The sequence below is a fragment of the Neopelma chrysocephalum genome, unplaced genomic scaffold (assembly GCF_003984885.1).
Source record: "Neopelma chrysocephalum unplaced genomic scaffold, ASM398488v2 Primary Assembly neopelma1_68, whole genome shotgun sequence".
In the NCBI taxonomy this organism is placed as follows: Eukaryota; Metazoa; Chordata; class Aves; order Passeriformes; family Pipridae; genus Neopelma; species Neopelma chrysocephalum.
Window position 1 is genome coordinate 179989 of NW_020897727.1, and position 13142 is coordinate 193130.

Genomic DNA, 13142 nt, shown 5'->3' on the forward strand with positions numbered 1-13142 from the left:
GTATTCTTTCCATGATGAAATAATTCTCAACACTTACCAATAAAAAAGCAGGGCTAACAAATTTCCAGCACAATCTCCAGTAGAGGCCTGGTTTGAAGCCCATCATTTGTTGGATATCTTCACTGAATCTGTCCACACCTAGAATGGATGTGAACATGGGACTGATGTAAATCTAAACTGATGAGATGCTGGCATACCCAAAACATGTTCTTTTTCAGAAAGCAGATATGAATGACTTCCAAATTAGAAGACATATGAAATAACAACATTGATCTCCTTTCATGATCTTCTTTCGTCCTGACTAGATGAGTCTTTGACATCACTGTGTCCAAGACTTAAATGCCTTTAAAGGCACTTCAGGCCTGTTGCAGACAGCATTTCCATTGAAAAGAGGCATTTGACAAATATCTAGAATTTAAGTGGTAAATGGGACAAAATTTTTTTTGATAGTTGTGGACTATTGTAACCTAATTACTCCATGCTATTATGAGTACACTGAAGGAAAATCTAGACCCTCACTCACACAGACTGCTTACTGATAATGAGGTAGATCCATATGATTCTTAATTTATCAAAGGAGATGTTCCACTTAATGGCATACTAACTTTTCAGTGTTTCACTGAATATCACAGAATTTTCATTATACCTATTACAAATAGTTTCATATTTTATCACTTTTCCAAGGAACCAGGGCAATGTTTCTTCTGTTCAGTGTAATTATGTACAAAACTACATCATTTTAGAATGAGATGATTATCACTGATATAAAATGGAGAAGAAAGTATCCTTCTCTGTTTTCTTTAAGAACAAAACAATCTCTGACTTTACACCTCAGAGATGCTGGCTCACAGAGATCTCTCTAGTGCATTCTGTCATTCAGACTACTTGTTTATCATTTATTATACTTAAATGTGTTCAAGAAGTTTACTTTCAATCCTGAACCCCATTAGGTAAACAGTAGAAATGCAGCTTTTTGCCATGAATATTCCTTTATTAGAGAGGATGTATAATTTTCCATAATGGTTGTTTCTCTTCATGTGGATTAGTTCAGTACAATTTATTTAACGTAAATAACTGGGACAGCTTGAGTTAATCCTTTACATGCAACAAGGATGCAAAATATTTACAGGGTCTGGACACCTGAGTGTAAATGTCTCTTTGATTTTCCACCCCCAATATTATGTACAGGTGAAGAGAAGTAGCCAAGAGGATCTGCAAATGCTCTTTCAATTTAATCTGATTCTATTTGCAGTGCCTTTTTGTGAACTTTAAAGTGACTGAATTTCAACTGCTATGAATACTGACTGAAATTTATCATTGTGTAGAAGGTCAAAGACAAGGACTAGATATCTCAAAAAATCTTATTCATATATTTCCAGACAGATGCAGGCAGAGCTCAAACAGTGCTTGGTGTTCGATTTCTGCTGAAAATGGGGGACAGGGAGCCCACGCTCTCAGACTGCACTGTCCAACACCAGGACTTTTCAGTACTACAGGTCTTCAAATAACTGTTCTAAGAATCAGTAAAGCAGAGCATAGTTATAGCTACAGATGATGGCACCTGTAGGGCTTGGTTTTTTACACTTCTTGAAAGCATTTACTCGGGTTCTTTTTGTGATTCCATGTGATAAACCAAATCTGTGGGTGATGTTTAGTTACAGGAACAAACTGATGTGACCACAAACAAAACTCCAGATTACTTGCTGGAGACCTGGTGGGGAATATGGAAATAATCTCCTTGCTTTTCCAGGGAAAACTAAGTAAAAGATACTTAAAATTTATTGGGAGGTCCTGGTTAAACACATCGAACCCAAAGAAACTTTCAGTGTAATTTCTGAACTAATAAACACTCCAGCTGCCTGAGAATTGTCACCATTCTGTTATGTCATGGTCTAGTAAATGGCACAGAAAATTTGTACATAATATTGTGTTGTCAAGGGAATTAAATCAACATACAAAAAAGCAACAGATTAGGAAGACAATGAAAAGTAGATTTCTATGGCTATAAAAGCAAGTTACCCTCCTCACATTGGGACAATCTTCTTTTACCTGATGCAGAGATCAGAGTTCAGATAGAATGAAAGCCTACATGTTACCAGTAAGTCCTGCACCTGCTGCCAGCTAGAACTTGGTAAGTTATTCTGCTGTACAGGCTGAGTCAGTGGCTTCAGAACCACTCACCTGCACAGAAGCCCTTGAGCAGGTCCTGGCCCTGAGGTTAAACTGCTTAGTGGCTGTAGCTGAAATAATTTGTGGGCATGTTTCCAAGAATTAGGGCATAGCTCCAACAATTGTTTGGATCTCTGCAAGCAATCTTTGTATGGGTTGTTTTCCCCTCCTGTCTTGTTCAGCTATGTCATATATAGTATTCTTTTGTGTGTTTGGAATTATTATTTTTTTTTTTTAATTTGGAAAGTAAAAATTAGTAATACTGCCTTTAATGCTATACATGTGATTTACCTGGTCTGGTGGCAGGAAGGCAGTGAGCCATACCAGTGCCATTCCCAAAGAATGTGCTAGTGCAAAAGCAAACTGTGCTGATGTAAAAGCAAGCAGAACTGTAGCAAACATATCCCCCCACGGCAGCACAGTAAGCTTTCTAAGTTGGTTTGCCCCATTTGTATTTTCATTCTGTGAAAATGTGCACGTTCGTACTCTCTCATGCCAGCCACACATCCACACAAAACAATCTGTGAGCAAAGGTGAGTACCAGCAGCCAGTGCTTGGTTAAGTTCTTTCCTTTCTGCAAAATCAAACAGCTGACCTTCGGCTGGGGTGGTTGGTTTGTTTGTTGGTTGGGTTTTTTCTGGGTTTTGGTGTTCTGATTTTTTTTTTGAAATAAATTCAGCTTTTGGTCTGAGATTTCAGTCTTAGGAATTTTTTTTAAAAAAAATCATTTAAGTAATTGAAAACAATGGGGTTGCAGGTAAGGATGAATATCATTAAGAGCTCGTACTGAGCTTGTTCTCTCGTTATTCAGGGGGGTGTGGGTGTTCACAGTAAGGTCTGATTGAGTAGAGATTTTCCTGCAACTGAAAACAAAGAGCAGTTTTGTGCCAGTGGGAGAGGTGTCTGGCTTTTTTTTTTTTTTTTGATATTTATCAGAAAAATAGTATCAGGGTTGTACATGAGGAAAATTGGTAACAAGCTTGCAGACATAACTAAAGTACATCTGCATAGTAGAACAAACTAGTTCTCCCTTCTCTTATGTTCACAGTTGGCCTTTGCAAGAAGAAACTTTGTAGTAAGTGGTCATAGGTAAAATTTGAACTAAATTTCCATGTTTTTAGTCTGTGCCAAAATGTCAATGCTTGCCTTCAGGCTGGCTTAATATTCAGCTGGGTCATTAAGGCAACTGGGGTCTATCAGAAAAAAGAGGTGGACAAGATCATGCCAGATTTAATCAGTTTAAATAGCACTTGGGGCTGTAATAAGTTCTTTATAAAGCAACAGGTCATGCTGTGTCAGTAAAAACATCTGTCAGTGCCTAAGAAAAATGAATAGATATCTTCCTCATCACAGGGAGGCAAGAGGGAGAAAGGAAAGAATGATAAAGGACAGAGGGTGTAAAATAAAATCTGACTAACCTTGGCTTGGTTTGTGAACCTCATACAAAGCTTAGCTATTGTAAAGTGCAGTAAATCCTGTTTTAATAGTAGCAGAAAATAATTTGCCCTTCCTAACTGAAGAAGCCTCTGCTTCCAAGCTAAGCTATGAACACTCTTTTGCTCTTTTATGGGGATTAAAGACAGTTGTCTGTGAAATACAGTGCCTCTACTATTTTGAGAGACAACAGCACATATGTGCTGCTAGCTCCATGCTGATGTTGGGTGACACGATTAGTACATTGAAGCTAGAAACTCTTTCTTTAGTAGATAGAACAGTTTTATGCATGAATGCCATTCTTTCACCTCATTCACTCTTCAACAATTTTTACCTGCAAGATAAAGCTTGTTTGATTAGAAGAACATGGTGAGGTAAAATGGATGGATAAATAAGTGACTGAGGGAGGCAAATGGCAGTGAGAATCATGATGTTTAAGAACCTTCTGAATCATACATTAATTATAAACACTGTATCTGAATAGAAATGAAGATGACTTTCAGGGGAAGAACAATCTTGCTGGGAATCAGAGCAGCAAGTTCCATACAGACTTCAAGGCAAGAAGAAAAGGGGGAACAGATGATTCTGTCTTTGGGTTAATCTACTTGCTTTGAAAGTACCAGGAATAAACCTGCTACTGCAAGTCATCAGCAATATTAAGAATTGTTAAATACTGTCAGAAGTAGTAACTTCTCCATCCCATCCCAATCTCTTTCACAAGACAGTTTTCTTTGGCTCTGTGCAGAGTTTCAAACCTTGGTCCCCTCAATGTCTGCATTCCTGCCACTGCTCATGAATCAGGTGAAAATCACTCCATGAAACCTGACTTGTCTTGGTTTCAAGAGTACAAGGCTATGCTGTTTTCCCTTAAAACAATGTGTAAGTCTGTCATGAGCACTTGGAATTTTAGAAGAGGTTTATTTAGCACATGCAAAATGAAGTGCTTACCATAAAACCAGGAAACTCCGATTGCCTCCATAAGAACAGCGAACAATATTGAAGTCCCAGCTGCAAATGTGTCCAGAAGTGTGAGCACATAAATTCCACCCTGGCATTGGGGAGTTAAGAGATGCAACAAAACGAAGTTACAGATAGAATAATCCTGGTAGTTTAGTATCAACTTAAGAGAAATCTGCTTTACTTGAAACATCATCTTAACCCAAATACTTTAATATGGATCTGTTGCTGCAGACACGAGTTCATATTTGCATGCAAAATAGTGGAATCAGACTTGTAAGTCTCCTAAAGAGGCTTCTTTTCATCCATGTCCTCACTTAAATGGGAAACAGAAGCCTCAGCTTAGCCTGATTAATGAGTTCTCCTGGCACTACTGTTCAGTGGGAGTTGAAGGTGCTGGCTGTTTGGGGAAATATTCAGCAGCTTGTTGGGCAGGGCTTGTCTAGAGCAGTTAATGTAGAACTTCCTAAATTAATGGCAGGAATGGACCTCTCCAAGTTTCCACAAGCCATTATCAATCAGTTTGTTCCTGGCCATTTGTTCTGTAGTGAATCTGCAGTCTTAGACCACTTTTTGCCTTGTTTTACAATGTGCTGTGTGTTTGTGTCATTTGACGTATTTTGTTCATTTTACTGAGTTTGGGCTAACAAGGAATGGATGACCATGCCGTGTTTACTTGTTTTGAAATGAACCTGGGTAAAGTGTTTCAGGACATTCTTTGTTACTTGGAAACAACTGAAATGTTTGTAGTTGCAGTAAATTTTTGTTAAAATCTTCTTTTATAACCAAACTTAATCTGACTATGTCTGTTCAAAAGGGGAGGAACAAAGGAATCAACTTATGTATTTTTACCCTAATGGTATAATTAACACTTGTACTATTTAGATCTGTAGGTGATTTTAATCTTTGTAATCAGTTTCCTTTTTTTTTTCTTATAGAGGGATGTTTTTCTGAAACAGCTGTGCATATTTACAAAAATAGAGAGACCAGTACTTAGGCCTTGTCTAGGTTTTTAATTCTGTGGGGACTTGTCCGGAAACTGAATGAACTTTGGTTGTTGTGTTAGAAAGAAAATGTTGCTTATTGAATGACATTTGAGTTTGACCTCTTGTTTTTGCTCTACACCTGCTCCAAACTCATGTCTTTGCTATCAAACTTGGTAAAGTGAATGACAAATATGATTTTGTAAGAAGCATATTTGTTTCAGAAACAGCTGCTTTTGAATATACAACCTTAAGATTTCAGAGGGCAAAATCAAACATGAATTTCATAGGATGGTCTCATACGGGTTATTCTTTTTATTTTGTACACATTAGAAATGTTGTTCCTCAGTTATGTGTACTAATACATTTGAATAAGTCTGGGCAGTTTTGTGAATTCCAGCTGCGGGGGGGGAACTTAAATCTTAACAGCTTAAAAGCTGGAGCTAGGTTGTTATCTTGAACTACTTTAGTTCTCTTGAAGGCAGAGGAATTGCACCCACTGGTCAGGTTCTTAACACTGAATTTCTTCTGATCTCATACTTCAGGAAATTTTATTTCAGTTGAAACTTAGATAAAGAAGGAGCATGTTCAGTTTTTAGGTATCAATAGAGGTAGCTTGGTATTAAAAGGATAGGTATTTTGCATGATATATCTACTTTTAGTGTCTCAAATGTTTTCCAGTTTGAGGAAACTAGAGTAAAAATATTGGGGTATTCTTTTAGTGTGAGAAGAACTTTGTTATTTATGAACTTATGCCATTTGAGTTATCTTAATAATAGATTTGGAAACCATTTCTAGGGATGGAGAGAGGTTCAGCACATCTGCTTTCACAGAGGCTACCTCAAGTTTTAGTTGTTTTCTAACACTTTAGGCATCTTTGCTTACAGGTCTCTTTTGCTTTTTTTTTTTTTTTTTTGCTCAAATAAAGGAAAGTTCTCTCCAACCTAGAACACTGTGATTCTCATTCCTTAATTAGTTGTCAAAAGCCAGATGAGGCAAATCATTCAGGGTGATGGTAGTGATAAATGCAGTTACTAGATGTTCAGGATAAGTTATCTGTGTGCTTTTTTATGGTGTTAAGAGTAAGAGATAAGATCTAGGTACGTGAAGGAACATTAAGAAACATGTGGGTGAAAGGAGATCATTATTCTACACTCCTTTAACAAGTGAGTGCTTCTTACTTGCTTCAAGAAGACAGCAGTCAGATAATGAAGGGTCTGGTCACTTGAAATTCTTAGTTTAAAGCAAAACCAAACCAAACAAAAAAACCCCAAACAAACAAAACAAAACAAAACCCAACCAATAGTAGCATAGTCAGCTCTTTGGAACAAAGACTTGGTTTGGTTGATAGCTAGTGATCTTGAGCCAAAAAACAGAGAAGCTTCATATACACGAGATTAAAAGTGCTGTTCTGACCATAAGTTAAAGAACTAACATTTATAACAAAAATAGTCACCTGAACCTATCCATAATTCTATCTGATAGGGTTAATTGCATTTTTAAGGTAGGATGTTGATGGAAACTTTGTTGTACTTACATTGGTAATGCAAAAAAGGGCAAGTAGGAAAGTGCCAAAAGAAACACCAAAGGTGAAGAGCTTCCTGTGCTGCTTCAGAATGTGGAAATCATCTGCCAAGCCAGTGATAACAGCTTCCATTCCACCCATCTGAGGGAGGGAAGGCAAGAGCTCTGGTTAAACTCTGCTGACTCTTGTAAATACAGACAAAAAATGTAAAGCACCTGGTATCATTAATACCCAACTCCTCTATGATTTTTGACATTTCAGCTGCAAATCACTGGTGTTATGAGGCCTAATTTTCTAACTCTCCTCTTGACACAGGAGAGTGTCAGGGAACTCAAGTGTGATGGTTGTTGCCTCCACAGCCATGTCCTGTGCAGACTCTTTGACTCAGGACAATAAGTACTTTGGGAAAAATAATATACATTTCAATATACATGGGAGAAAAAGCTGGTAGATTAAGTAACTAAACTCCTTAAGATATTTCTTATATAAAGACAGGAACAAGAAGCATCTAGAGGAAATATGCTGAAGAAAGATTCACTTTAGCCATTTAACCAATTCCAGTTTGATAAAAATCTTTACAGACTTGGAGGAATTACTACATAGGAAACTTGATGTAATGTCTTTTTGTTGACAACATGAAAGAATTTGACTTTGTTTTCTAGAAGTTAATGGTGAATATTAGCCCTTGTTTTGCAACATAGGAAAGGTACTTTCCAAATTTTCATTGAAATTGCTGGGTTATGTAGGTGGTTATGAATTTTAATTTCTTTCCATTAATGAAAACATTCTGCCTCCACTCACCAAGAAGCTGTGAAAATTAATTTCAGTCTTTTGTCATAATAAAAAAATAAATTCATTTAATATTTTGGAGAGGCTGGATTCCATTATTTTTGTGATACTAGAAGAGCATGGCAAGACCTGGAGTGGTTGGTGCAATACAATAGCTGGTTAGTAGGTGCTGACACAGCCTGTCCCTTTCCTGTACGAATTTGATGAAACCAGCAGCTCTGGTTGAAATCATCAGCAGAGAATTGTCTGTTTTAGAATTTGAATAATTCCTGTCTAGAGCCATAGAGCTGGGGGCAGTGGACCAAAATTTTCTTTAAAAGTAACTAATGTTTACAAGTAAAATGCCTCAAAACATTGTGTAGGTCTGTATTTCCTAGTGTCTCACGGGGCATCAGTGGGTGCCCTGCAGTTAAGATGGGTTAATATTTGATCTTTTCAGAAGCTGCCACTGTGTTGGCACTTAATTGTTCTTGGAGAAGTTGAAAATGGAAAGAGACAGCTTGGACTATTTTGGCAAAGGACCATTTCTTAATGTATCACGATTTACTCCCCTTGTTAATTCCCTATAACAAGCTAGATACCTACATCAAAAATGTTTGCAAATATTTGTTCTGCTTTCTGCCTTTTTCACTGTTGCTTGCTTAAATTCACATGGTCAGATTTCTCTTTCTTTTATATTGTGACAGTTCCATTTTTGTACAGACCATTCAACTTTTTGTATTTCTGTGCCAGGGGAGGCTTATGTGCATGAATAAAAGTAGTCATGTATAATTATTCTTCTCTAGCTTTGGGGTTATTTGATTTTTAGCTTTAAAAATTTTAATTTTCCCTTCAGGGACTTGATCAGTCAGATGTGGGGGGAGAGTTGAGAAGATCATCATAAATAGTACTGCATGACCTGAGTTTTCCTTGGGAAATGATGACAAATCCCTCTTCTTTTAGAAAGAGATAAACTTGGCCACAGTTCATTAGTTCACAGTATTTAATTAGCTCCACAAGAAAGACCTTTCTCCACTTGTAGGAAAAGTGTGTTCTGCAATTTCAAGTTGTGTCTTTGTCACTCAAATGTTTCTTTACATTGTCTTAAATTTACTGCTGTTGCAATGTTAACAGTTTTGGATCTAAACACTTCTGAGCATTTATTTTCTCCTTAATTCTGCCCTTTTCCTACTGGTCATTCTTGCTCTTTCACTGTGCTAAACTCTTCATTTCCATCCTCCATCTTTGCTTACAGTGGGAAAATGGCCAAGCTACAAACCCAGATATAATCTTCCCTCTAACTTTCGTATAAGGATTCAGATCTTAGTCTACAAAGACAAACTTGATTGAACCTGAGCAGGAATCCAAAAATCCAAACATTTCCGAAACATTTAGACTTGAATCTGACCTTTAGAGCTCAGCCCTCACTCCACAAGATCTCATTCAGCTATTTGCCAATGAATATCAAAGCTTCCTGCTCCAACCTCATTTTTCTTAGTTTTGCTCTTCTCCATGTCAAGTCATTCTTTCTCTTTTTTGTCTTTGAAAATGAATGAATTTTCCTGAGGTTGTAAGCAATGGAAACACTGTTTTGCCATTTCCAGCAAGAAATTCTGTACAAATCAACTCTGTACATTCAGAACTACAAAAGAGACTTCTATGTTTTGGAATAGCAAGAAACCCCTACCCTGCTAAAGAGGATGAATGTTTGTTCATGGTTCACTATTTCTGAAAGACCCTATTCGGTATTCCCAGAAATTAATCAACCTTTAAGCTAAAGATAACAGGATGTCTTGATGCCTCTTCAGCAAGAGCAAAGCAGCACAAATGCTGTTCGGGGACTTGGAATATTTTGTGGGATGAAGTCTCTGTGATCCTGAATATCATGGTGTAGTAAAACTTACCATATTATGGAAAGAGCAAATACACTTGTTTGACTGGACATTTTACAGTAAGACTGTAGTAAAATGAAACCACTGTGAAATATTCTGGTGTGACTTTTAAATTGTGACTAAATTTACAGGAAATTCTGTATCACTGTTTGTAGAAAAAAATGGGACTACCTTCAGACATTGTGTCTTGAGCAGATGGATGGACTTCAGCACATATAAAATCCCTTCTAGAAACCACTTTACTCAATGTCTTACTGTGTTTTGCAAGCAGGGTTCCAAAACCTTATTGCAGGTTCATAGTAGTAATAGTTCATAGTAGTGTTGTTGGGTTATACCTTTAAACAGTAATAATTGTTGATGAACAGCCCCACTGTAAAAAAAGTAGCAGTGAGTAAATATTTTCTGGCTTGTAAAAGATTCAGTATTTTCCTAAATCTCTTAATGATTGTGAGTCTTTAAATATAATACTGGGAGTAATACTATTGCTATGTTGCCTGTGACTGTGAAAACAGATTCAGGGAATGTACAGAATGTTTATTTGAAATGCAACCCCCTGCTTAAGGTTGATACCTCTCCACTTAAGGACTATAACAGTAAAAGAAAAATGTCAAGGCTAGAAGGAAAAATTACTCACAGAACTGTCGATGCCAAGAGTAAGGAGCATGATGAAGAACACCACAGCCCAAAATGTAGATCCTGAAAGAGTTGAAATTGCCTCTGGGTACAGGATGAAAACTAAACCAGCTCCTGGAATAGAAAACAGGGGAAAAAAAGTATTATTAAATGATGTTTCTAATTGTCACAAAAGTGACAATAAGGTAAATTTACCTTTAAATAAGGTAAATTATGAGTAAGTTGACTTATACTTCACTTCCCATTACACTCTGAGTAGCTGTTAAAACAAAATTTGCATTTTACCAAAAATATATCCAAAATACTTTAATTATTTACTCATGACAGTTTGGTAATAATAAAAAAAAAGATATGCCATTCTTTCCACTTCAAATAACCTTGTATGGGATTCGCAACCCTACTGGCTATTTTTCAGCAATGCAGGAGAGAAGGAACCACGTGGTGTGGACTCCACTGTTTGGCAGGAGAACTGTTGGGTGTGATGAAAGTTACCAGTGAAAGGACAAGAGAGCTGAGCTCATCAGAACCATCAAAACCAGTTACAGGCCTGTTTGTTGCACAGACAACACTTGTGGGGGGCAAGATGTTGGGGAACCTCAGTTCAGTAGAGGTGAAATGAATCAATACCATTTAGAGTTCACATTTCAACAAGGCATTTAAAGACAGAGTTCTAGTTCCAAGCAAGTTAACTAGAATTAATATTAATATAAACACACTTGCAAAAAAATGGTGGGGAAAAAAAGGGGTAAAATTAGTATTAACTTCCTACCTTCAGTAGCTACATCCTCAATTTTAACTTTGTGCTCATGAGCCATGTACCCCAATATGGAGAAAATTGCGAATCCCGAGATGAAGCTCGTGACACAGTTAATGGTACTAGTCAGCAAAGCATCCCTAATTGTGGAGAGAGGAACAGCCCAGTGAGGAAAAAAAAACAAAAAGACTTTAAGAACTAGATAGGGATTGTCTTTAACTTTTTTTTTCCTTTCCAACCTTCAGTTCACAATGTATTTATAATACATGTGCTTCTTGAATTTATATTTCACGGGAAAATTTAAAGTGATGCTTGTTTTCATTCCAAAATGGAATGTTAGCAAAATGTCTAAATGTTGGAATTTCTCAGAAGGTGCAGAGCAGTTCTGTTTGAATTTCCATGGCGGTGATTCAGCAAAGCACTTACCAACTGTCTTGATTTAAAGTGCATTCCTAAATTGGAACTCAACATGAAATATCAGAAATATAATCCCAAAGCACAGAAACACTCCTGGAAACTGGAATCTTTCTGCTATTAGTTCCTGGACCAATGAGATTTCACCCTGTGCTCACTGTTGCGCTTAATGGTACTTTTGAAAGGCAAACACCAGCACAGTTTACACAGCTGTCTAAAGTCCAGACCTAATCCCATTCTGTTTTTGCAGTGCAGCAGATATCTTGGCAGGTCCCTGTTACTAAAATTTCAGTAAGGAAGACAGTGTTACAAGATTTGGGTTGGTTGCTATGTCTATGCAAAACTCACCGTCATTAACAAATGACTGAAGATAAAGATAGCTCAGTACTTTTTCCAGCTGCAGTCAGAATAAAACAGCATAATTTTGCAGTAGTAATGAAAGAATAGGCTCTTACCTGTAACAGTTGTTGTCAAACTTATTGTAACTGGCAAATGCAATTAAAACACCAAACCCAGCTCCTAAGGAGTAAAATATCTGAGTAGCTGCATCAATCCACACCTGCATAATGACACCAACATGGTCAGTGTCAGTTCAGTCCACGGGGATACATCAGGAGAAAAGCAAGATGAGTACAAAGCAACTGGCTTTTGGAAAACAACTGGCATTCATGCTTGTGGGAGCGTAAGTGCCTCCAGCCCCGGTGAGGTGTCACATGGAGCATGGTGATGGTCTGGAATGGCCTAACCTGTGGCAAGTTCTTGCTCTGTGCACCCTGCTACCTGTGGGGTAGACAGCTGTACCTGTGAGATTTTACCAACTACTGAAACAATTACATGGTTTTTCTCCTGGGTGACAGAAATACACTTCTAATAGTCCTTGTTCCAAGTTAGTTTGGAATATACAATCAGAAAACTAAAAATAGTTAATGGGTCAGGAGTTACAGGACATTTTCTTTCCCATAATAGAGCTTCCTTTGTGTGACTGTTAGTGCACTTTATAAGATGCTTTCTTTAATCAGACACTGAAGCACAGTTGAGGTGCTGTGAACAGAACCAGGCAGGTTATCTGTCAGCTTTCTCACTTAGCTGGAGGAGTTGCAGAAGAAATTGCAGTTCATACAGGACTTCTAGGTACCATGGATTTCTTTCAATAATAGCAAGACAATCCTGTAACACCAATTCCTTGCTCATTCTTTTTATATACCAGTTACATCTTAATACTCTATTTTCACACAAAGATTGATATCTAATAGGGTTGTGGTCTCTTAAAAGAGACCACATTCTTATCTGTGGATAAGAATGCAGAAGGAGGGGTGCCAAACCTTTTATATTTTTTCTTGTTTTTTAAAAACCTCAGATAACCCTTGTTGTTAACAAAATTCCTGAACATTTTTAACATCAATTTTGTTTAAACCATAACTAGGTCTGCATGGTGCCACCATAAAGCATTTGTTTCTGTGGTTCTCTAGCTCTTTTGTGTCTTGCCAGTGCAATTGCATTCATTGTGCTTCCCCTTTCTTATCATTCAAGCATCACCCTTAAGCATGTGCTTAAGTCCTATTGATTGAAGTAAGACATTAGCACCTGCTGCCTCCCAAAGGACTTCTGCACCC

General features: G+C 37.4%; 1 protein-coding gene across 1 annotated transcript in view; it reads right to left on the minus strand.

Annotated features, from left to right (window-relative positions):
• Positions 1-13142, minus strand: part of SLC6A2 (solute carrier family 6 member 2) — a 60534-nt gene that overhangs the window by 6581 nt on the left and 40811 nt on the right. Inside the window, exons 6-11 of the mRNA XM_027685175.1 lie at positions 11985-12088; positions 11131-11255; positions 10363-10475; positions 7081-7209; positions 4552-4651; positions 38-138 (exon numbers count right to left, since the gene is read on the minus strand). Coding sequence (XP_027540976.1) covers positions 38-138; positions 4552-4651; positions 7081-7209; positions 10363-10475; positions 11131-11255; positions 11985-12088 — 672 coding nt within the window. The remainder of the gene's footprint in view (positions 1-37; positions 139-4551; positions 4652-7080; positions 7210-10362; positions 10476-11130; positions 11256-11984; positions 12089-13142) is intronic.